The sequence below is a fragment of the Conger conger genome, chromosome 8 (genome assembly GCF_963514075.1).
Source record: "Conger conger chromosome 8, fConCon1.1, whole genome shotgun sequence".
In the NCBI taxonomy this organism is placed as follows: Eukaryota; Metazoa; Chordata; class Actinopteri; order Anguilliformes; family Congridae; genus Conger; species Conger conger.
Genome location: NC_083767.1, coordinates 57,593,327 through 57,618,239, shown reverse-complemented (window position 1 = coordinate 57,618,239; position 24,913 = coordinate 57,593,327). Strand labels below are relative to the sequence as shown.

The following is a 24,913-nucleotide window of genomic DNA, read 5'->3' as shown; positions in this document are numbered from 1 at the left end:
ACCTTCAGTAGACATTCCTTTCCTTCTGTTTGTGAACACCTTGAACAGGACACTGGAAAACAGCTCCTGCGTTTTGTGTGAATGCATTAAACCACATTAAACAGTGCAATCTGCCACAATACTGAAAACCCCTGAGCCTGTCACACTGCTCCTAAAAAATACTGCCATGTCAAAACTGGAGAGCACACATTAGCCCTCCGCTAATGCTCATTATGCTGTTGACCATCCGTTATTTTCACTCTGAAGTCCACCGGCTGAGCAGTGTGGTCAAAGAGTCAGAGGTGAGCACTTCATGACACTGCCTGACATCACTCTCGGGAAAGTAGGTATGACAGAAGACCAACCCTGCTGTAAAATCTAGCTATGCCAGCTTGACCAGCAGGAAGATTGAGCTGGTGTGAGCCACGTCTAGGTGTGTATGAGCTGGTCAACCACCATGGCTAAGTTGGTCATAAAGCTGGTCTAGCTGGGTATGAGCTGCTCAACTGGCTAGTGCTGGTAGTTTGTCTGAGCTGGAAGCTGGTTGACCAACTGTTTCAAAACATAGCTTGAGCTGGTCAAACCATGTCAAGTTGGGAGATGGTCTGAACTGGTCAGCTAGCTAAACCATGTCGAGCTGGGAGCCGGTCTAAACTGGTCAACTGGCTACCAGCTGCTTCAAAGCGTAGTTTGAGCAGTTTTTTTTCAGCAGGGAAAATAAATGAGAACCTCACCAGAAAATCCGATCCTTGGTAACACGTTCCTGCAGTAAGGTCCATTTTCTCCCCAGGTCCGTGGATACATACAGCTGAAAACCAGAAGAATAAACAATTCTGTTAATCGTAACCTGCGTGCATACAAATACGACACAAAGCTGAACAGAAGATGCAGAGCGGCATCCTTTTCCATCAACGTGCCCCTGGCAGGGGGTAAACGGCTTGCCTCTTGTATTATAGTCTGTCAGCGCATTCGGCAGCGTCAAGCGTTTTAGCCGAAAAACAATTTGCCGCTCGTGAATATCCTCGCTCAACATTACCACTCCACCCCGCCCCCCCCCCCCCCCCCCCCTTATTAATCTCTCATAACTCCAGCGCACTTCGCTCCAGTTTTTGTGCATCATTGATCTTCCCGCATAATGAAAAGCTATCGATTTCGCCAACAGTATCCCGCACATTTGAACTGCAACTTGAAGGGGAAACAAGGCCTTTAACAGCTGCTTTCTCCGAGGACCACAACTACGAAAGTTCTCTAACTCATTCAGCTCTTTCTTCAGCCCAGGAAATAGTGTGTATCCCCCGTTCTTCACTTCTTTCCCAATATCCCAGTTTAATAACTGACAGGCCTGTGAACGAATTTGTAATCCTGCTTAAACCATCGAGCCCACACATCAAGCCCCGCGCTGAACTGCGCACACTGGGATCCTTAACTACAGCATCAAATGACCAGGGCACGAGTGTTGCCAGTGGCTTCCACACATAATACGGATAATGAACTTGCCAATACGCTAGACGTCAATGGCCGTGAGCAGTGGTGAGGTACGTCATCTTCGGCAGCCAAACCAAAAATTGCGCGCACGCATCCAGAAAAAAAGGCGGTTGCCAGATTCTGACGTAAAGTCGAAGGGCCCAGCCAGACTGAACTGTGAGATGTTATTTGAAAATGACAAAATCCTCTTTTAGGACGACGTGGCTTCTAAACGCCGGTGACAACTGGGAGTGAGCCATGTCTGCAATGTCCACTGTGGTTAGCACCCCATCCGTCAACAGTCCACGTTCTGAGACAGCCCAGGTTTTTCCATTGTGTCAGGGTTGTGACTACAGTTCACCTACAGTTCATCTCGGTTCTTAGGGAATTTGACTTGTTTGACTAGTGTTGTGGTTTCATTCGCAGGTGGAAACTTCTGGTATCTCCAGCATGTTAAATGCATCTGCTTAATAAATAAAATACAATATTATTATGATCTACTGTGCTGTATACAGCCCATGCTGATGAAGGCAAAATGTCAATACTTGAAGTCATTTCTTTAAATGAATCTAACAGATTTGTAATTTCCTTCCATAAAGTTGAGTGCCTTGGATTAAGTAGGTCTAAGTAGGTCCCTGAAGAAACCTTTCATCTTGATGGCCTTCCTCTTCAAAAAGTACCATTTTTAAAACTGGAAATAGAATCACTTTCCACAAAAAGTTAAATACTTCTCAAGTTGTATACTGCATAACTGAATAACCTTCTGCATTGGCTCAGGTGGTAAGACCAGTTGTCTGGCAGTTGGAGGGCTGCCCTGGGTGTGTCGAAGTGTCCCTGAGCAAGACGCCTAACCCCCAAATGCTCCTGACGAGCTGGTCGGCGCCTTGCATGGCAGCCAATCGCCGTTGGTGTGTATGAATGGGTGAATGAGAAGCATCAATTGTACAGCGCTTTGGATAAAGGCGCTATATAAATGCCAACCATTTACCATTCTACTGTGACCAGCCATGTACCATTACTGTACATGACAGAGACTGAGGCTGCTACAGTGAAACTGTGAGAAGAATGTTTCACAACCAGCCTGTAAAATCTCATCTTCCCCATCACATCATTTTTGTGGATTAGTCTTACATGTGTATACAAAGTCTGGCTAATTTGCAAATAAAGAAAACTGTTGACTTTGTTTGACAGCAATCATATTCCCCTTGTATACACAGTACTCAATGGAAACTAAATATTGATTATGAGAGATGAGGTATATAACTGTAAAAAACACATTTACTTGTGATTACTTGGGTATTTGCACTGTATTATCTGTCACAAAGAAATGATATTGGTTGCCAAAATGTAGACGCATGTATTGGCCAATAGAATGTTAATTCAAAGCAATCTAGTAACAATTATCTACTCCTGTTGTTCTACTACAGTCAGAATGGATTCAAATGTAATAGTATTTAACTGTGTAATTTAATTGTATCAATTATGAAATTCTCTTTTAAGACATTATCCCCCCCATCCCCCCCCCCCCCCCCCCCCTTGGGTTATTCATCATTTAGATTGTTATGTCATCGGTAGTATAGTGTATGAAAATTAAGTTATTTTGTTTGTTTGTTTTGTTTTGTTTTGTTTTGAGCAAAAGTTGAGAGCAAAAGTCAAAGATGAAGTCTTCAATGTGTTGTTTGTCCTTGGGAAGTCAGTAATTAGGTGCTCCACATTCAAGCTATTCATCTGAATTAATACACAACCGCATTCTACTCAATCAGTTAATGGTCCATTGATTTCAAGCAAGCGTATGTCAAGAGATGACTAAATTAGCGGCTGAAAACAAATATGAAAGCACAAAATGGCTTCCTCCCCCCCCCCCCCCAAGAGCAACGCAACTTTGAAGAGGTGACAAAATAAACAGATGTTCCTCCAGGAAGCCTCTGGGGTGTTGTTAAAGGCACCAGGAGGAGCTCGTTAAACACGGCACTCCTGGTGAGACATGACTCATCGCAGCGCAACCACCTGCAGCCCATTCGCAGTCACGGAGGACAGCGCAGGCGTCCATGATGGCTCCCGTGTCGGGTAGACAGGGCAGCATCTGCTCCCTGACCATCAGAGATACATAAAATACACATCAGGTCTGGAATGTGTCTGAAACTACGACATTACCTCTCTCGCCATATTGTGGAGCAGCAGTTGTCAGCGGTGACTAAAACAGCACACTGATGACTCACCCTCCCTCCTCTGCTTGCTGTGGGTTAATACAGGCCCAAAACCTGGTTAGTGGCGACCATAACAAACCCACCAATGTCTCGCCTTCCCGTCCTTGCTCTGGACGAATACCTTGCCAGTGGTGACTAAAACAACGCAATCGATTGCTCACCTTTTTCTCTTTGCTGTAGGCCAGCAGCTTGTCTTCCTCTTTGGGGTGAAAGAGGAGCGTCTCCACGGTGAAGAAGAGGGGTTGCCTCTGGAAGGACGCGCCCTCATCCACGCTGATGAAGAGCATCTGATCCCGCTCGTTAATGGAGGAACTGACCAGGATCACCTGCAGCACAGAACATCCAGGTCAGGGGTCAGAGGGTCAAAGGTCAGCGAGAAGCCCTGGTGCTGTGTTGTGACACAGATATCCAATTCAGATGATATACTGCTTAGTACTCTGAAAGGAATCATCTCCAGTTCGGGTTGCCAGATTTAAAGGTACAATAGGTAAGATTTTTGTGTTAAACCATTGTTACATGGCCATTGTAAATCCCTTCCTATGACTGTACAATAATTCAAGCTCATTGGTTGAAAATTGGTTCTAATTGCCACAGCCAATGGTGTTTCAACGTTTCTCAGCACGTTTACAGAGAATGGGGAGGGATATAGTGTTGTGGTTTGAAGGGGTTTGTTGCTGCTATTCCTCTCTTGGCCGTTAGAAGTCTGAAATGAATTGTACCTTTAAGTTACTATCAAACCGGACAACATTCATACAACAGTACAGTATAACTTCATGATCAGAACGCAGCATATCTTACAGAAGCCACTTAGCTTCCAGTAAGGGGCAGGAAACAGGAACACTTCACGGAAAGCGACAGCATCAGTAATTTAATGAAGAAGCGGCCTTGCTTGGGCCGCAGTTGAAGAGGCTGCTTAATCGGAGGTGACATTCTATTGATTATCTATTTTACACTTAGTAGGCCATGTATTCACACACTAAGCGTGGGCATGGTTTGTCATGCCATAATGTGCCAGATTTCTCCCCAGTACAAATACTAAGACTGGGATTCAATCAATATTTGCCCCTTTGCGTTTATTAATTAAGTACAGGGAAGTGTTTAACTTCTCTCAATTTGACTCAACTTGACAGCTGAACTCACCATACTTTGTTAAGCCAAAACACAGTTTTGCTTTTGATTGTCAGTCGACGTTAAGTACGATACACTTAATATGCTGTACGAGCCCCATCGGTTCACGTGGATGCTATTATCACGAGGAACAGGGACCTCTGGGGCAGTTTCCTGTCTGACGCCTGCCAGCGTGGTGTGGTTTGGGCAGCTCTCAGTGTGGTCCCCCCTGAAATGCGCTGGCTCCTCGCTCTGGCGTCCTTGTTTATATCCCCTGTAAGGCTGAGCGGACTTGCTCTAAACAGCCGTCCGTGAGCACCACGGTCAATTAAAAGCCAGCCAGTCGCGTTTGTTCTCGCTCCATACAGCTGTCACCGCCCGCCGAGTGCTCGCCATTCTTCCCTATCTATCCCGGAGTCCAGAGGAATGTCCCCACGGCCGAAACGGCCGAAAAACACACACACACGGGGGAAGAACGCAGAAATAATGAGGCGAGCCAGCCCCGCCGGAGGACTCGAATTCGCTCTGTGACGTTGTGCTAAATGAAACGTTCGCAGCGGCTTTTGCGGAGGTGGAGACACAGAACCGGCGGTTCCTTTCGGAGTCGCTGAGAGCAACGCGCTGTCACGACAACCACGGTCGAAACAGCGCTCCAACGGGACAGAATGGCTCCCCTCGTTAAAATCAGACTTGAATACGTTTGTTTGTTTATTTATTTATTTATTGATCCATTCATTTAATGTTTCATTCTGGATTCTATTGATCTTTTCAACACATTTCCAAAAATGCTAGAGAGAGAGAGAGAGACAGAGAGAGAGAGAGAGAGGGAGAGCGATACATCTTGCCACACTGGTAGCCTTTTGTAAGAGAGAGTGGGTGTACGCATCCAGCTCCCAAACACCCTCAAAAACACATCGAACAGCAACTAGAGAAAACTGCCCAAATACACTACAAAACTCGCTTTACAAAACTGACATTATTTTTTTATTTTTTTTATTTTCTGCACCCACCTATGGAGAGTTGAATTACAGAAATAATGCATTCAGTTGCGGTGCTGCAATTAATAAAGGCAGTATAGTTTCACTGTTAAAGTAAAACTCAAAACTCACTCCTGTTCCAAATTACCGTGGTAATACTTAATTAATTCAATGAGAGTAATTGTTGATAAAAGCCCACTTAATTCCAAAAATAGAATGTTTTCTGATGTAAGAATTCATATCAATGCAATTTGCAAATCAAATTGCTGAACCAGTTTTTCGGAGTGTTAAAACTTCAACCTCAGAAAGCCGAATTAATAACCGTTATATAATCCCCGCACACAATGAATTAAAAAAAAAGGCAAAACAGAAACAGTCCTTAACTGTCCTCCTTATGTCAGACACAGAGCAGGGTAAAGCCTCTGGTTCAAACACACTGGTCCAAAGTGATCCCAACAAAACAGCACGTATTTGGGCACACACGTGTGCCAGCCTGTGATTGGGCACCTGGGTGAAGACACAGGACCAATCCTCGCCCAAATGGAGGATAAGCCTGGAAGACAAACAACCTTGCCCTCCTGACCCAGAGGAATGCTGGAAACGGGTCGGACCAAGCCAAGCGTAATTGGATTAAAAAGGTCAAAACAGTGAATGGCTGCTTGGCAGCTCCTTCTGAGATCCCCCAAACACAGACAAGCCATTATGTGTCCTCTCCTCGACGGGCCTCGGGGGTCCCTGCCGCTGCCTGCAGGTGGCGCTGATGCTCAACTCACTGAGAGACTCACTGTGTGTGTGTGTGTGTGTGTGCGTGCGTGCGTGCTTGTGTGTGAGTCTGTGTGTGAGGATCACTCTGGTGACCGGGTCCCCTTCTCTAACTGAACAAGACTGCTAACAGGAAAAACAGCTCAGTAGAAGAGAGAGAGAGAGAGAGAGAGAGAGAGAAAGGGAGAGAGAGAGAGAGAGAGGGGGAGAGAGAGAGAGAGAGAGGGAGAGAGACATCCTGTAAGGAGATCTGCCTGTGATGCTCCAAACAAAGATGTTCCCCACCCAGACTTTCCCTGGAACTTTTCTCCCAGCAGAAGAGCACAGTGCTTCTATTGTCTACTGTCTTTGTGAGTGCAGGGAAACAGGGCCCTGCCACTTCCTGTGTCTATAGATGGAGGGGGTGGGCGGGGGGTGGGGGGATTGGTTTGGGAGGGTGGGCTATTGGGAGGGGAAGACTCTGGGCACAGTGTCAGTGAAGTGCATTTAAAGAGGGACGTGATTGCGTCACCATAATCCGCCGCTACTGGTTTCGAACAGGTAGCTTTTCCAGCAAATCAGACATTAGACATCCTCTTTAGAGGGAGGTACACTGTTCGGACTAATAAATGTTGAGGGCCAAAGTTACCAAGTGAAGTTAAAATACATTTAAAAAAAATGAAGAATGGACATACAAAGAAACGCATGAGCTATAGCCCCTAAAAGTAGATGTTGTTCATTAAAAACAAACACATACAGGGCACGTTTTGGAAGCAGTCAGCATGCAGTGGTGTAGCCCACTCTGATGGCCACTGATTGCAGTAAAGGGAGGGTGTGAATGAATAGCAGCCCAGAGAATGGTGGGAATCACATTCACACAAACACTCACACACACACACACACACACACACACACACACACTCGCGCACACATTCACGAATACATAAATACAAAGACAAGACAAATCTGTGCGAAACAAGTGCACGCTCCAGGACATCTGCATCACGGGGAGCTATAAATCAGGAGGTGACACCGTAGTGGCAGTCTTAACTCGGGCTGAGGAAAATACACCTGCGAAAGCAGAGCCTGGAAAGAAAACACTTCCGGCTACAGCTATAATCTCAAGGCCGGGGCCTGGAAGAGCGGGCAGTATACAGACCTGTGCTTCAGCACAAGAGCGGGGGGGGGGGGGGGTATAGCACAAAGCAGTTACCTGGATAAGTTGGAACAGCTGTTTTTACTTCGGTCCGTGCTCCAGTTTTGGAAAGTTCTGGGTTTTTACTACGTGAACTTATCCAGCTAACTCACTCTCTGGCCCGATTAACAGGAAATACAAAATGGCTGCCATCTGGCTCTGTTGGCCTACACAGTGTCTGGGTCTAAACAGGATTAATTGCCCTGGGAAATGGTGACAGGTGGTTTAGAAAAAGGCCGTATGATGTTATGAGATCACTGAGCTACAAGTATTCACCCATGTTATCAGTTCCACCGAGACTGTGCCTTGAAGATTCACTGACCAGTAATGGTGCAGCGTTTCTCTGTTTCTCTGTTCCTCTGTCCTGGAGAAGGCTGGAGTGCACACAGGCTGGATGAGAGAGTGGTTCCATTGTTGATTTCACTGCTGTATTTATGTTGGGCAAAAACTCAAAAAAATAAGCTCTCATTTAAATAAGCGGAATTTGCTTGAGTGCAATTCCTTTCCAGCCAATTTCATGCATAAATCGGCAGCTCTGGTTTTCGCAGGAAGCAGGCCTATGTGCATCAGGCACTGCTAAACATACGGTAAACAGAGAGAAAAGGCACGCAGAATAGCACAGTCCATTAGGACCGGAACGAGTGAAACAGGGATAAGAGAGAACATAATTTATCAACCCAACTGCTTTTCTGTGAATCAGGGCTCGGAAACACTCCTGCCCTCCTGTTAAGTTATGATTTTAATGATAATAAGTTATTACTTAGAACTTAAGTGATCAATTCAAGCCATTCATTACGTTAAGTTAACTTACCTCACTTGGTACACAGGGCCCAAATCTTTGGCCATAACGCTTAATTTTCAGGTGAAAATAACAACCAGGAGAACATGCGGTTGCAGGCACCGCCTCGAAACGGTTGATTCGTTTCTCATTAGGCACCAACACGTGGACATTCGTCCGCTGTTCACACACCGTTTTAGGAGAGCTGCTCTGTGATTGGTGAGCGGGGGCCTCGAGCTAAATCTCCGGCACATAAATCACCCGGAATGCAGCACAACATGACTATTTCATCAGAAGGCAAGCATGTGTGAAAGCACAGGTTCAGGGGGCAGCCTGACTCTCCAGCTCAAGGCTGTCTCCGGCCATCTCGACACGGAGAGAGCGTCTGGAGTGGCTTTCATTATGCGACCGCGCGCGTTATTATATGTAGCGCTAGTGTATTCCAAAGGGAGGCTGCGAATACAAGCCCTGAGGTAAATCAACGTGCCCTAGAGACACAGTGCATCTGTCTGTGCTGCCAGAGCAAGGGCCCGCCTGCAGCAGACTTAAGAGTCACACTGTACAATAAGGTTCATGAAATGGCATTAGCTAATGTAGTTGTTAACAAGGATTAATGATGGACAAATACATTAATTAAGCATGACATTGAATTTTCATTAGTTAATGCATTTGTGAATAAGTAGCTAACACACTTGTTACACAATATTTCTACATTGGCATTACCATGAACCGATAATTAGAGTATACACTCAGTGAGCACTTTATTAGATAGACTGTACACCAGCTTGTTAATAGAAATATTTAATCGGCCAATCATGTGGCAGCAACTAAAAGCATAAAAGCATGCAGACATGGTCAAGAGGTTCAGCCGTTTTTAAGACCAAATGTCAGAATGGGGAAGAAATGTGATCTAAGTGACATTGACCATGGAATGATTGTTGGCGCCAGACAGGGTGATTTGAGTATCTGAGAAACTGCCTGTCACACACAACAGTCTCTAGAGTCTCTAGAGCAAAGAATGCTGCGAAAAACAAAAAACATCCAGTGAGCAGCAGTTCTACGGGCAGAAACATATTGTTAATGAGAGAGGGCAAGAGCCAGACAGATCAAAGCTGACCGGAAGGTGACAGTAACACAAATAACCACGCATTACAACAGTGGTATGCAGAAGAGCATCCCAGAACACACACTGCATTAAACCTCTAAGTGGACAGGCTACAGCACCAGAAGACTTAACAAGTCTAAAAAAAAGTCTAATAAATACCTAATAAAGTGCTCACTCCATTCCAATATGAATTGGCAAAACTAATGTAGTTGTTAACATGGATTAGTGATGTACAGATTCATTAACAGTTTAACAGAGTACAGATTAACTACTCAGCAGTAGTTAGTTGGCAACTATATTAGTTCACGCCATGTCATGGAACCTTATTAGTGTTACCGAGTTAGGAGCTGTCGATGACCCCAAGGACCTCCAGTCTCTGCCGGCTGATGAAGACGCATTCTGCGTCTCCCCTTCCTTTTGCTTCGAGTGCGAACGATCCGCACTGACTCTCCCTAACGCCGATTTCCCGACCCTCAGAGGCAGCCTCTGCGTGCCCCGCACACACGTGCGTGCGGAAGGCGCGCAGACGTGAACTCCCTCACACCCGCCCACACGCAGGGGCGCTCGGGCCTCGGTGCCGTTTAGTGAAAATGCGAGGTTGAGAAGCAGAACCACATGAGTATGTTAAACACAGAGCCTGCGGTCGCAGCCTGGAACTGAGTGTGAAGCCACATTTCGGCTAACCAGCCTTTGAGAGAGAGAGAGACAGAGAGAGAGAGAGGGAGAGAGCGGGAGACAGAGAGAGAGAGAGAGTTAGAGAGAGAGAGACAGAGAGAGAGAGAGAGAGAGTTAGAGAGAGAGACAGAGAGAGAGAGGGAGAGAGAAAGAGAGAGACAGAGAGAGAGAGGGAGAGAGAAAGAGAGAGACAGAGAGAGAGAGAGAGAGAGAGAGAGAGAGAGAGAGAGCGGGAGACAGAGACAGTCCCGGCTACAGATATTCGCATGAATGAGGGTTTGACTCATTGGCTATTTGCTCATTCCTAACCATGAGAGAGAGAGTAGACGACAGAGAATGAGAAACAGAGTGCAAATGACAGACACAGACAGAGAGGGAGAGAGAGCGAGAATGCGAATTTCTACTTTGAAACGAACTTGAAAGATGCGTGCAAGGGTTATCTCTATTCTTCAGTTGAGGGGGGAAAAAAATGTCAATTCTATTTTTTATGATTCCTGTGAAGCCGAGAGAGCTGTCTGCACACTGAGACAAAAGCGCAGGGCCCAAAGACAGCATCAGTTCCTGGAGAAACAGTTATTGCTGTATTTACCACGACTGAGGGGGAGTGATGCTTTTATAAGCAGACAGACTTGTGACTGGGCTCGCTCTGCTGGTAAAGTACGGGAGCGGGCAGCAGCGGGCGGGCGGGTCAGAGTTTAAACGGTCTTTAATATTTTCGGGGCCCGCGCCGTTCTCCGTTCGTTCGGCGGCGCGGCAATCCCCTTGGGAGGGCAGCCGGGTTTCTGCCTGTGCGGAATATCACGCTCAGGCAAGAGCAATTGGTCGGGGTCAGCCTTTAAATCGAATCATAAACCATAGAACCCGCGCCTGTCAGAATCGGTTTCCTCAAACCGGGCTCCCGCGGGAGGAGGGTACACCCCCCCGGCCGGCCCTCGTGCCCCGCCCCGCGCCCATGATCCTCTCTGCCACCCCCGCCTCCCTGTGGCCCCCCCTCACCCCCACCGTTCCACAGAGTTTTTGGAGAAGTATACCGACCAACACCCAGAAATAGATCCGGGCTTAACCCCAGGACCTGCGACAGAACGCAGAGGCCCAAATTACAGGGCACACGTGACCCCGCGGCGGGCCCAACTGCCACGCGTGATTACGGCGGGAGCGCTGATGAGCAGGCCTTACGCAACGCTCAATTACCGCTCACCGCCCGCGACGAGGCCGCGCGACGGCTCGCATACTTATCCACAGACGTTTTTCCAGGGAGGCCCGCAGAGGTTGGGTTGGGGTTCCGGGCCCCGGGCCCCGGGGTCTGCTGACGCCGGGGGACTCCCGGGTGGTCGACCAGGTGGGCAGGTGTGGCGCAGGAATCAAAGGCCTGTCCCGGGAACTTTGCCGGAGGGGTCGCGGGACGGGGGTCAAGTGAAAGCGGTAATGAGGTCGCGACCCACTTTGCGCTCTCGTTATAACAATACCACTCCTGGACATGTACTTCTGACAGAATGAGCTACCGCTCAGACGCTAAGCTTTACCGCTCGAAACACTCAACAAGTAACGCCATGCATTCAGTGTTGATGAACGATTGTCATCACGGATCATGGACACACGTTACTTTTAGTCCCGGACTAAATTGAGTTTTATTTGGGGCATCTCCATCCAAAATTGAAGTTAGTCTCGGACAAGGCGCAGTCTGTGTCAGTGAAACTGGCCCATTATGTCATTTAAAGAAAATGAGGGCATTCAAAAGTTCTTCTTGAAGAGGAAAATAACCTACAGCTGTAAGTGTCCTCAGCTGAAAGTAAATAAATTAATGTGATAATACATTCTTTTTAAAATGCCCTTTTTAGTGTGCTGTATAAAGAAAAAGGGCAAAATAAATGTTTTAATCGCTCTGTTGTGTTAACCATTTATACCTCCATCCAAGCAATAAGGTTTTATTACGACTTTTACTGTACGATTTTCATCATATTATTAGTTGCATCATTCATATGTTACAATTAATTGGATACAAACATTTAATTAAATCTGTTGTTTGGAGGATTGCCCTTTTGCACGTTTGACTAAATTAGCAATCACCATTTAGAGTTAAATTGCGTATGAGTGCGTTATGATTGTGCTGTTCTCAGGAAGGAAAGCATTAACGAGATCACGTTTCACACCAACGCTGCTTTGATATTTCTTCTTTTGCTTCTTAGACATGGGAGCTTAAAGCTCAGCACAGACATACACACACAGCAGGAACAAAAACAATGGTTCTGCAGCTAATGCAATACACTTGAATTATATCTGAGTTTTTCTCCCTCTGCTGCTCACAGGTCAGCACTGAGATACGCATCAGCACAGTGAGCTGGTTTTGCCTCCTTTCTGGCTGTTCTCTCTCATGGGTGTCGCTTTGAGCAAACAAGATCAAAAGAAATCTTTCAGTTGTTAAAGATGTTTGACAGGAAATAAAGATCAATTCAGAATCTTCATCTTTATGCGTACAGTAAAGGAAGTATCTGCTTTCTGCATAAAAGTCCAACTGGGAGGAAACGGCTCCTCTTAGGGTCTCTGTCTGTTGCCGAAACTGAAAATGTGCAAGCAATTTCATAAGCTCACTGGAAGGTCAACCAATCCTGTGTGTGTGTCTGTGTGTGTGTGTGTCCATTTGTGTGTGCACACACCTTTGTGTGCCCCTGTGCGTATACAAATGCAGATGTGTGACGTGCGTACACGTGTATATGCGTGTGTGTGTTTGCGTGAGTGTGCGTGTGTGTCCATTTCTGTGGGCACAGCTTTGTGTGCCCCTGTGCATATACAAATGCAGATGTACGTGTGTGTGTGTGTGTGTGTGTGTGTGTGTGTGAGAGAGTGTGTGTCCCAGACAGTAGTAAGGAAATAAAAGTACTGATGGCCAGTGGTTGGTGGTTAGTCAGGCCCTTGTGAAATGTATTATTGATATACACCCCCACCCCATTTAAAAATGTTAATTACACGGGAACTGGGAGGATCTCTTGATGGAGACATTGGAGGCATATGGAGACTGTTAACACTGATAAAAAATGACAGCACTTTAAAAACACTGAATTATACAAGGAGAATAATTAATGGGAGACGGGCCCGGTTCCAGCGAGCGGATTTTTCACTCCTGCCCCAAAAGTTCATTACCGCTTCTGTCACACGGCACTTCAAGCCCTTTCCGATCCCCCTCCTGCAGCAAATTGATTCTGAGAGAGAGACGCACGTGCTCTCGCAATTACAAGTCTGTGGAGAATAGTAAATGTTCTGTCGCACCACGGAGGGAGGCGAATTTCCACTTCTTTTTTTTTTAAACTCTTTTTTTTTAATAGAAAAGCAGCGTGATCCGGACTCGAGGCGGACGAGAGAGAGAGAGAGCGGGACGTGACAGACCGCCGATGACGAACCCTGCGCGGCTGTAATTAACGGAATCAGCCGGCCAGCCTCATTACGCCCGCCATCAATCACCGTCACTCAATACGGCCGCACGTCCGGCGAACAGAACCAAATGTTCGCCATCATCGCCGCGGCCATTACGGCGTAATATACGGCCGGCGATCGGCTTTAACTGCACCTAAGAGGAGCTCATTATTTTTAAATGAACGGGCAAACGTATTCGTCTCAAAAGGGCAATATACTGGAGCGTGAGTTATGGACTGCCGCTGTTTATATAGAGTGAGTTATAACTGGCCGCGTGACTGAGGTGCGGACGGACAATAACTGCGAGAGATAACCGCTAACGTTTATCCACATTCAAACTGAGTTCCGCACACGCAGAATGAAAGAGCGGATAGAGTAGGCCCATTATCAGTTGTGTGAGAAGACAGAGCCACATTTCCAGCAGGACTGCTCGTAACTGCCATTCCCATCATTGCGTGAGGTCCAAAAAAATCATCTTTGTGTGGGGAAGCAGTGACACTGACATAGGGGGTCTGTTGTGAAACATTTGGCAGGGTGAGATTCAGAGTTGTCCAGGGACTGGGGATATTAAACACCGAGGGCTAGCGTACACGGAAAGCTCAAAGAACGACCCGGAGCTTCCGTGTAAACCGCATTATCGAATATCCAGGTGACAACTCCGCACTGGGATCTCCTCATCGCTGAATTTCATTACGCTCCACATCTCTGCCCTTATTTTTTTATTGCACCCCGCAATCCCCCCCCCCCCCCCCTATAAATAGAACCTTACCTCAAGGCTGATTTATTTGAAGTTTGACATCATACATCTGAATTTAATTGCCTTCCCTTCAGTTGGCCGGACCCCCTGAGGTCTGCTTTTTAGCAGAATTTAGGCAGTCGAGATTTATAAGCGCTGACGGGCAGTGATGGAAGGGTGTGGACTCCATGACCCTTTTCACCAGAAGAGGCACCTGTCTATCTGCTGCCAGTCACTGAACTGACTGCATAAATCAAATCTCCAAATGCCATGGATTAGTTCAAAGCAGGCAGTTCTCACTCTTTCTCCTATGAGGGATCAACCGGCAAACAGCCAGGAGCGCCCTTTACACACTTTTCAAACCATACTAGTAATATTATTTTTGTTGTTATTATGATTATTAATATTAATAAACACCGAAAGCCACCAACACTGAGGAGAAAAAGAGTGACAGAGAGAGAGTGAGAGAAAGAAAATACAAGTTTTTGCTTAACTTTGAAATCAACTGGGGAGACACTTGCATGGGTGAACTCTGTACTCCAGTTAAAGAGGAAAAAAGAACTCAATTAAATTTTGTCTGATTCCTCTGAAGCTGCAGTGTGCCAGAGTTCAGCCGTTTCCTCAGATGGCTTTCCTCACAGTCGTAGCAGTCCAGAGCAGTCCTCGGGGAGATGCTCATTTTCAACGGCCTTTCTCGCACAGGCTACGAGCCACTGCAAAGTCTCCAATGGAAAGTTTGCCGACTGATAAGCTCTACTTTCTCTCACAGCTCCCAAACTGAAATTCGTCTGTGATAATCACTTTATGACAGCCTTGACATGACTAACGGTATCTGACGACGCAAATGATTTCACCACAGTAGCGCTGATAGTGATACCACGGCGGCATATTAAAATTGGTGAACAAACCGGCATCGTGAATCATAATTTATCTTGTTGATTGCGTATCACACAATAAAATGGATCACGTTCCTTTAACTATTACGGAGTAAATATGAGTCCAGTAAGAGTCACAAATATTGTAGTAAAATGTGAACTGAACATTTTACTGTGCTGTGAAAAATGCATAGGGTTAGCACAGAGGCTGTGCGGAGAAAACTACCATATAACCGAATGAGACTTGAAAGAAAATTGACTCCAGTTTAACCAAAGGTTGTATTTTTAAGCCAATGATCAAATCAACTATACGATAAGATATACATGATCGCATTTAAATCAACTACGCGCAAATAATCTCAGTAGAAATAGCACATTATGTGATAGGTCCGGCCATGAATAAAATAACTTACAACACACGAGTGGGTGAGGAGGAGATAATGATCAAACTTTTGGGCTACTGGCTGTGCCGCAAGCGCAGAACGCAGAATAGCCTATACTTAGACGAAACGCCCCGAGAGGCTAAAATATATTCAGTACGCTGATATTCTCTGTCAACTACATACAGCGTGAAGTCAGTAATAATTGAATCTTTTCGGAAATGATGACATTTGTTATGCACGGGCTGCAGCAGAATGGCTAGACAGTCCGAAAAAAAAAAAAAAAAAAAAACAAGTGGGAAAGAGACACGGAAGCCCTGAACGAGGAACAGGTCGACCAAATAGAAAATGACAGACACATAAAAAATAACGACATGGGCCATTGCCGTTTTGCGGGACTGGCTGCAAGAACGAGACATGCCAACTGATTTTGACAGTTACAGTACGGTAAAACTCAACAAGCAGAGGTTATTCTATGCTTAAATTCAAAATGGGAAGGGGCAGCCATACTCAGTTCAGCTGCATAGCACTGAAGTCTGGAATACAGCATCAAATTTATATAAATTTCTTGCCATTATTCTGCAAGCTAACATTAGTTAATAGCTTAATGTTATATTTCCTTTTGGCGACGGTGTGCTAATGAACCTTTCTTTGGCAATGATGCAGCTAGCTTTTACTCGCAACAGGCAATTTTAGTTTACATGAAGCAATTGTTTCTCAGCAACACGGAGTTTTTTTTTCTCCCGATACCATTTTGTTTCAATTGATAAAACGTACAATAAATTGCTCATAGCTACAATACTTTGGCAAGTTTGTCGTAGCTACAATACTGGCAAGTTAGCCTGTCGGGCAGTTATTTCCTCATAACTGACTTCATAGGGTATTATCCCTTACTTAATCCACACTCCTGCAAGCTGGAGGCAGTGCATTCTGGGTAAACAATGTGCTTTTTCTTGCATTCCTCACAACCCTTAATGTTGCCCTTGTACATCCTGCAGACAACCAAATACTTTGAACAGCAGAACACAGACGGAAAGCAAAACACTGCCCAAGGAGATAAGAACAAGATTTCCAACAGCTGTACTGAAAAAGAGAAACAAACATCTTCCAAAATGACCTCACTGGGTTGCTCAAACTTTGGCTGGACATTTTCATCCCCTCCGATAAAGTTTATCTGTGGACTTTTGACCATAATGATTAGTAAAATGCTGACTGTAACCTGAAACACACATGTGTAATGTTATCCACGGAGATGACTGCCAGACCACAACAAAGATACATCTCCTCCCCTGCACCATAGTGGTACATTTGGGAGCAAACAGAGTCAAATCTTCAGCCATTTGCATCCAGGTTTCCACAGTAAAGCAGGCACCCAACTGGCTCACTTAGCGCAAGGTCTTTCTGGTTGTACATCATTGTTCCTGTCATGAGGTCAGCCCTTTTGCCTTGCCGGCTCCAGTTAACTTGTAAAGCAAGCTGTGAGCAGGGTCGGCAAGCAGTGCGACTATATTTCTCCTCGGCGATGCTAAAAACCAAGGAGATAAACTGGCAAGGTACAAAAGAGCATGAGCCATCCGTGATCACAGAAAACTCCCCGGGGTGTACAGCCGACATGCAATCTATATTTCCTTCCCATAAAAAAAAAGAAAAAACGATATTCTTGCTGGACAGCCAGGGCAGACATCTTGATCTGGCCAGACAGCAGAACTCACTGTAACGCGATGTGCTTCTGCCATGGCTGCTGGCTCCTGCAGCAGGAGAGCAAGCATCCTGTCCGGGTTCAGCTGAGGCTAAGCCTAGCCCTGGCTCTACCCTCTCCACTCTGCCCGGCATGTGTCACTGCTGTATTGCTGAGGCACAGGGCTCCAACACTGAGGCGAAGCCTAGCCCTGGCTCTACCCTCTCCACTCTGCCCAGCATGTGTCACTGCTGTATTACTGAGGCACAGGGCTCCAACACTGAGGCTAAGCCTAGCCCTGGCTCTACCCTCTCCACTCTGCCCAGCATGTGTCACTGCTGTATTACTGAGGCACAGGGCTCCAACACTGAGGCTAAGCCTAGCCCTGGCTCTACCCTCTCCACTCTGCCCGGCATGTGTCACTGCTGTATTGCTGAGGCGCAGGGCTCCAACACTGAGGCGAAGCCTAGCCCTGGCTCTACCCTCTCCACTCTGCCCAGCATGTGTCACTGCTGTATTGCTGAGGCGCAGAGCTCCAACGCTGAGCCCCACACGCCGTTGAATCGCACATTTCCTCAGAGAGAAAAGGAAACTTGACAGACTCGTAGAGTTTTGACTTCCTTTGAGCGTCGGAGGTGACGATAAATAGAGCTTTGTGAGCGTGAGTCACGGGGAGTGAGTCACTGCGCACTGGGCATGGATAATGTTTTCAGCTGAAATGCGCTATTTTCACAGCTGTGGTCAATTACTGTCACTTGTACGAAATCAGTGTGACGGAGTGGGCACAAAACCCGCTCTTGCGGAGGGGGGATACTGTAAACCGTGGAAACGGTTCCCACAGGGAACCGGGGTGGTCTGAGCAGGACGTACGGACTCTGACGCCACCGTCGTCGCGTTGCTGTCGGAGTTGGACGAGGTGTTTCTCCGGGGGTCGATGGTTTCCAGTCGGTAAAAACGGCTGAAAACGTCTGGGACCCTGGTCTTGTTAGGGAATAGCGGAAAAGGGATAAATCCAGGCAGGGCACCGCTTCTGAACCCATCCGTTGTTTTTTTTCCGGATTCGAGCGTGGAAATCGCCAATGCTTTGAACGCTGCGAGTGCAGTGAGCCGCCAAGGAAAGCGACAGCCAGCCAATAAATAATGTAGCATAATATTGCTTAAACTCTATGGCTGTATACCAGGACGTTCGTGCTAAAACCGAGGTGGGAAAGTCGGCATGTGGTCAGACTGAAAGGCCGATGGAGGAATACCGGGATGCGTCAGACGAAGCGAAAACCAGCCAGTGTGCAGTCGAGCCAACGATTGGCAGTTGCTTTTGTTAAGGATTAGTAAAAAATCAAAAGGCATATTTCTACTTTACATGTCACAGGATATTATCAAAATCGCTGCAGAGCTCTAGGCCTAATTCTAAATGAGGAAACTGCGGTTGGCACTGGCTGAATGTTGATTGCTCGTCAAAAGCAAATATTTTCAGTGTCTGCTCGCAGTTTGTGAAGGTGCGGTCCAAGCAAGAGGCTGGATTTGCCTGAATACGACATTAAAATTTACTTCCAACTCCAGAACTTATTATCAATGCACCATATAATTCACAACACTTTAATGGAATCAATGGCCCACTCATTACACTAATACAGTGTTTTTATATTTAACCAAAAAAAGGAGCAAAATGTCAGATAAGGAGCGTGGAGGCTAAAGGCTGATGCTTGCATTTTTCTCAGAATTCAGAGCTGGTACATAATTAAAGGCCATTAACATTTCATAAATACAGGGCTAGGCGGTTTCCAGGTCAGCGAGAGGTTGATTGTGTACACGGGTGAGGTGTTCTTTGGAGCCACTTGGGCCTTTTGCAGTTGAGCCAGTTTCCTCAGAGTGCCATACACTGCGAGGCGTCTGCGGTCAGTAGAGGGAGCCGGAATGGCAGATAATAGCTTTGTTTATCCCAAAGGCGTGTCATAAACCACAATAAAAGAGGCGGTGATGACTAACAGCTTGGAAATGCTCCTGCTTAATTTACTTAATAGCCATGCGGGGGCATCTGATTTTCCCTTCAGATTTTTGTTTTTTTTGTTTTTGCATAATTAATTGTGACTGATTATTATTACCCCTCCCGCCTATCCCCCCCCCCCCCCTCCCCCCTACAAATAATCTACCCAGAGGGGGCTAGGCAAAGCCCATTTCATCACTGTGGGATCCTTAAACGGATTAAAATGCTTTATTAGCACCTGGCGAAGAGAACTCAGAGTGTGGTTTCCCGCGTCATCTTGACTGCTGAGAAAACTGACGTCCTGTTGGGAAAACTAGGGGGCTGCCTGGCTGGCAGGTGGATGGGGATTTTCTCAAGTCTTGAAACCCACTGCACGCCTTTACGGCAGCTCTGGGTCCCTTGGAGTCATCGGTTCCTCTCGTCTGATGGCCCTGTTGTTTGCGCTAAGCCGTCCTTGCGTGGTAATTGGACGGAGCCTCAATACATGGGCCAATAGGATGCAAGGGCAGAAGGGGTTGTTCCTTGGGCAGCCTATAGCCTCGTGGCTAATGTGCATGACTAGGACCTGGAAGATTGGTGGGTCGATCCCCGGTGTAGCCACAATAAGACCCGCACAGCTGTCGGGCCCTTGATGAAGGTTTATGTACTGTATGCATTACATTACATACAGTACAGCCTTGCTCCAGGGGAGGGATTGTCTCCTGCCGAATCTCATCAACTGTTAATTGCTTAGGAGAAAAAAAACGGCAAAATAACAAAAGACTTATTTATTTTGTACTACTTCCTGTTGGAGCAGGAAGTGGAGTCAGTGGCCGTGCCGGGTCTATCACAAACTCACCGCTCTGCTGAAGGCCCCAGGGATGAGAGGAGTTCCCGTCTGCTGACGGAGACCTGGCTGAGCAGCGGTGCGGCTGTGATATTAAAAGAGTCTGTGTTTTAATAAGCTCTCGTTCCAGGAAGTTGACCCTTCGCTCGCTGGACTCCCGCTGAAAGACAGAGGCTGCTGTGACTGCTGACAGCCACCTCCGGACCTCCGTTTCCTCTTTATGAAAACCGCTGTTCTGAATCCTCCACCGCGCGCGGCTCTGACCGTCGCAGTCAGGAGGGACGTCTGGTCCTCGTTATCCCCGCCGTGACCGCACGTAACGAGCCGGGGGCTGTGACAGGTACTGCAACGTGGGCTCAGACATCCCGCCCCCTCCCCACGCCGCCATTCGCCACTTCCTGCGTCATCTCCGGCCTCCCAGCCACTCAGACACCCGAGTGTTACTCACACATCCTCTGCTGAAGGTCGTGGTTAAGGCACATGACGTGGAGGTTCGATCCCCGGTGTAGCCACTATAAGATCTGCACAGCCGTTGGGCCCTTAACCCTGCATCGCTCCAGGGGAGGATTGTCTCCTGCTTAGTCCAATCAACTGTAGGTCGCTCTGGATAAGAGCGTCTGCCAAATGCCATTAATGTAACGTAATGACGGTTTACACGGAAAAATACACCGGCTCCCATCCAGCGGACTGTGGAAACGCAGTGGGGTCGATGTACGACCCCAGTTTGGAAGATAACAGACCATTTCCTGTACAACACAGATTCTGAAGATCCATCAGTTTTCTCTGTAGCAGTATCAAGTCTCGGAGGAAAATGATCACCAAGTGCTAGAGGACGACTTTCATGAAGTCTATCACAGAATACAAACGTTACAGGAGGACAGGTTTCTCTGTAAGTCTAAAGGACAAAAGCACTTCCCACACTATGAGCAGTGCCTTTACCTGTTTCTACCTTCTCTAGAGACACGGAGACAAGCCTTTCTCTAACACAGAGACACAACATCGTTAAATAACAAAAAGTGTGCACAAGCTACAAGTCCTCTGTGTGATGGTGACGGTGTTTCTACAAGGGAAGTATGTCATACATGATATATGACTGGGACCCACAAGGACGGTGGTTCAATCCCCACTCTAGGCACAATAAGATCCGCACAGCCGTTGGGCCCTTGAGCAAGGCCCTTAACCCCGCATTGCTCCAGGGGAGGATTGTCTCTTGCTTAGTCTAATCAACAGTACGTCACTCTGGATAAGAGCATCTGCCAAATGCCAATAATGTAATGTAATGGAATGTAATACATACAATACATAAATGGTGAGAGGCGGGAAAAACTCACAATCACCGTGATTAGCCTTAGACCGTAATGGCACTTATGTATAGATATCGTTACTTGTATAGGTATTGTTGTTTTTATTGGCTGTTGTATTGTCGTATTCTAGCTGCCAGCTGTGGTATGCTAGTTTGAAAGTTGATTGTACTCTTCAAGGGTTCTGATTTTCTGTATGTTTACACTAGGACTCGGAACTGTACTGTCCTCTCAGGTCCACTTTTGCACTTGTTCTTGTGTTTGATTTGCACTTTGTTGTACGTTGTCGCTCTGGATAAGAGCGTCTGCTAAATGCCACGTCATTGTAATGTAATGTAATGTAATGTAAAAAAAAAAGGGGGTAAACCATGTCACTCTCGCCCGCCCCCACCTACCCAACGGCCACCAGCCGCGGAACAGCAGCCGCTACGCCGCGCCCTGACCTCTCGTCGACTGAACCCGTTCACGGGCGCTCTTCGAGCTGGAAGGCTGGACATGCCTGTTGGCAGAACACACTGTTGCCTTTCTGAAGGAGAGCCTAATTACGCGCCCTAATCACTCCTTTGCCTTTTTCCCGCCTGTCGCGGGCTGACTCTTTCTGGCAGCTCTGTGATCCGCAAATAAGTCGCTTCGGAGACACATCTGGCGAGGATCGGAGCGCGCTACAAAGGAACCTTGTTATTAGACGACCCCTCCCTCTCGCAGATATGAATAGAACAAACTATTGACGCGACAAAAATAACAACGGGAAAAGGACGGCGGAGCAGCCCCGTCCCTGTCTCTCCGCCAAAGCGACGGAGTGGCTCCAAAAACCGAGGAGATACTGGCCTAACCGGCGCCAAGAGGTGTCACAAAACGGCTTTTCCACACCGAATAGCTTCCATCCATTTTCTTTTCTTTTTTTTCCTTTACACCCAGAAGTAGCAAACCGTAGCTGAAAACTGTAACTGTCGCTATCAAAGATTTAACAGGGAACAGCCCCAAATAGCTCCGACATATGGTATGCATGTGGGTAGCCAAGAGCATCCTATTGTGCCATTTGCTATACTATAGCTACATTTAGGGACTATATTTAACGTCGGGGTAGGGTGGGGGGGGGGGGGGGGGTAACATCGTACTGATGGAAGACGAATAGAGCAGATGCGTGCTGTTTCAGCAAAGGGAAAGTGAAAACGGCTTTGTTTATCGACACGAGACTTTTGATGTTTTACGTGTCACGTTTTTGCCACACACTGCACCCGCTAATGGGCGTGAGCAGAAAGCCGCGCGTCCGACGGTCTAAAAATACGACAAACATCTTGGGATAGATTGAAGGGGATTATCTGGGTCACAGGGCCGGTAATAGCAGGCACACGTCCAATTACTGTCAGACCTCCTTCAGATTTCGGCGGAACATTCCGCAGATTTCCAAAGATGATTGGCGCTTCAGAACATCGGCTCCCGTTGCCGCGGTGATCTCGCCCCGGCTTTGCCGCGAGAAAAGAGCCGTCGGGCCTGACAGATCTGTCGCGCGTCGACGCGATCGATATCAGAGTTGAAAATGCGGCTGTCTTATTGGCAATAGGAGACGGCTATAAAAATTCACCAGCCACATGTCAATACAGGGGAACCTAACCCTGATAACAATGAACGATCAACGGAGACACTTCTGCAAGCCCAACTCATATTAGTGTACAGTAATAGTAAATAGGTGACTAATCATTTTTATACTTAAAATACCATAGAAAGTTGGATGTGTACAATATATGGTTTAGTGGATTTTAATAGTTTTTATTTTGATTTATCTGCCAGCATGCCTGCTTTCAGTTAATCCGATTGCTGGATGGAGTTGCAGGGCATGGTGACTAATTTCGCACTGTGAATAATAAAAAAAAAAAAAACATATCACCACCCCCGGCACAAGAAACATTCGCAGGTCTTTTTTTCCCTCATCCGCAACAAATTGCTATGACATCATCTGTTTTGTTTTTACATTTTTTTCTAAATGAAACGCAGATTTCATTCGATGAGACTTATGGGGAATTATGTCCCATGGCTGAATGCCCTGGCACTTTCATTATGACTTTCAAAGCGCAAGAACACGCAAACAGATGAACACACCAGGACGAGGGCAGGCCATTCAGTCCATCTAGGCTCTCTGTGCACCAAGAGACACACAGTATGAGAGCAAACACATTGTTCTGTCTATTTGCTGCAATTATTGACTTTTTCAGACTTGTCCGCCATGTTCCTCCCTGTTCTAGGCCTCATTTAATCTCCCCGCAGAAAGCCTCAACGCTGCAGCGCTATCGGTCGATGTCCATGTGATTAAACAACAGTATGATTTTGAATGATCCTGACACCTGATGTTTATCCTGGTAAGGGAAATTGACTTGGAAAATGGAAATGGAAATACACGGAGGTGGCCTTTTGTCTGATGCCAGCACCGGAGACAGACAACGGCATCGCGCCCAGTGTACACAGGGGAGACGTTTAGCCCACAGGGCTGAAGACAGATCAGACTCCTTCCACAGGCCGTTATTAAGGCTGGGAGTCAAGGAGCATTCACGGCAAGGTTGTTGAAAACGGGACAAAAGGCGGAAGAAATCACAGTTTTAAGGGTGGTAACAGGCAGCAGCTAGTTGCTAGGAACAAATTGCCTATGAGTGTAATATTTTGATTAGCTAGTGCACTTAATAGCAGAAAGAAAGAGCTTGCTGTTTTGCCTATAATTTCACAGAATGTTGTTAAAAATAGAGCATGCTCTAATTTAATCACTAAAATAAAACACGGTTACCATGTGTGGCTTTTTATTTTTGTTTTGGTACAACATACTGTATTGTATATTGTTACTGTAGGTTTGGTCTTTGTCACTGCAATTAACCGTAACAGGTACAGTTGACAGGGTTAAACCTATTCAATATCTATACAAATCACAGAGATTGCAAATAAAAAAATAAAATGGGGAAAGCCACAGAACTCCTAAAAATTTGTCAAAATCTTCTGTAACTTTAAAGTATGTTTTGGTACAACATACTGTATTGTATATTGGTACTGTAGGTTTGGTCTTTGTCACTGCAATTAACCGTAACAGGTACTGTTGACAGGGTTCAACCCATTCAATGTCTATACAAATCACAGAGATTGCAAATAAAAAAAATAAAATGGGAAAGCCACAGAAAATGGTAAAAACCACGGAATCCGTGACTTCTGTGACTTTCGTGACAAAGACCCGGCCTCTAGTATTGCTGCCCGTAACAGCGAAATGAGCCCAGTCAAATAAAAAAAATTTAATCCAAAAATGTGTCACACTGTATGTGTGCCCAAAGCATCTCTCCTGTATAAACATCTCTCACTGGGCACTCACCCACCGAGGGGTAACGGCATTTTATAACAGGCGAATAATTTCATTCATCGGTTTTTACTCAAAACACTAAATCAAATGCACAGTTTTGCTGTCGCATCTTTCATAATCCAAGCAAAGTCCATTATCGCAGTTCACTCAGAGTGCTCCCCCG

At 46.4% G+C, this 24,913-nt stretch overlaps 1 protein-coding gene across 4 annotated transcripts in view; it reads right to left on the bottom strand.

Annotated features, from left to right (window-relative positions):
- The window catches only part of sorcs2 (sortilin-related VPS10 domain containing receptor 2), a 304,931-nt gene that overhangs the window by 61,917 nt on the left and 218,101 nt on the right, over positions 1-24,913 (bottom strand). For all 4 annotated transcript variants that reach the window (XM_061250798.1, XM_061250794.1, XM_061250795.1 and 1 more), the window contains exons 4-5: positions 3,812-3,976; positions 714-787 (exon numbers count right to left, since the gene is read on the bottom strand). In XM_061250798.1, coding sequence (XP_061106782.1) covers positions 714-787; positions 3,812-3,976 — 239 coding nt within the window. The remainder of the gene's footprint in view (positions 1-713; positions 788-3,811; positions 3,977-24,913) is intronic.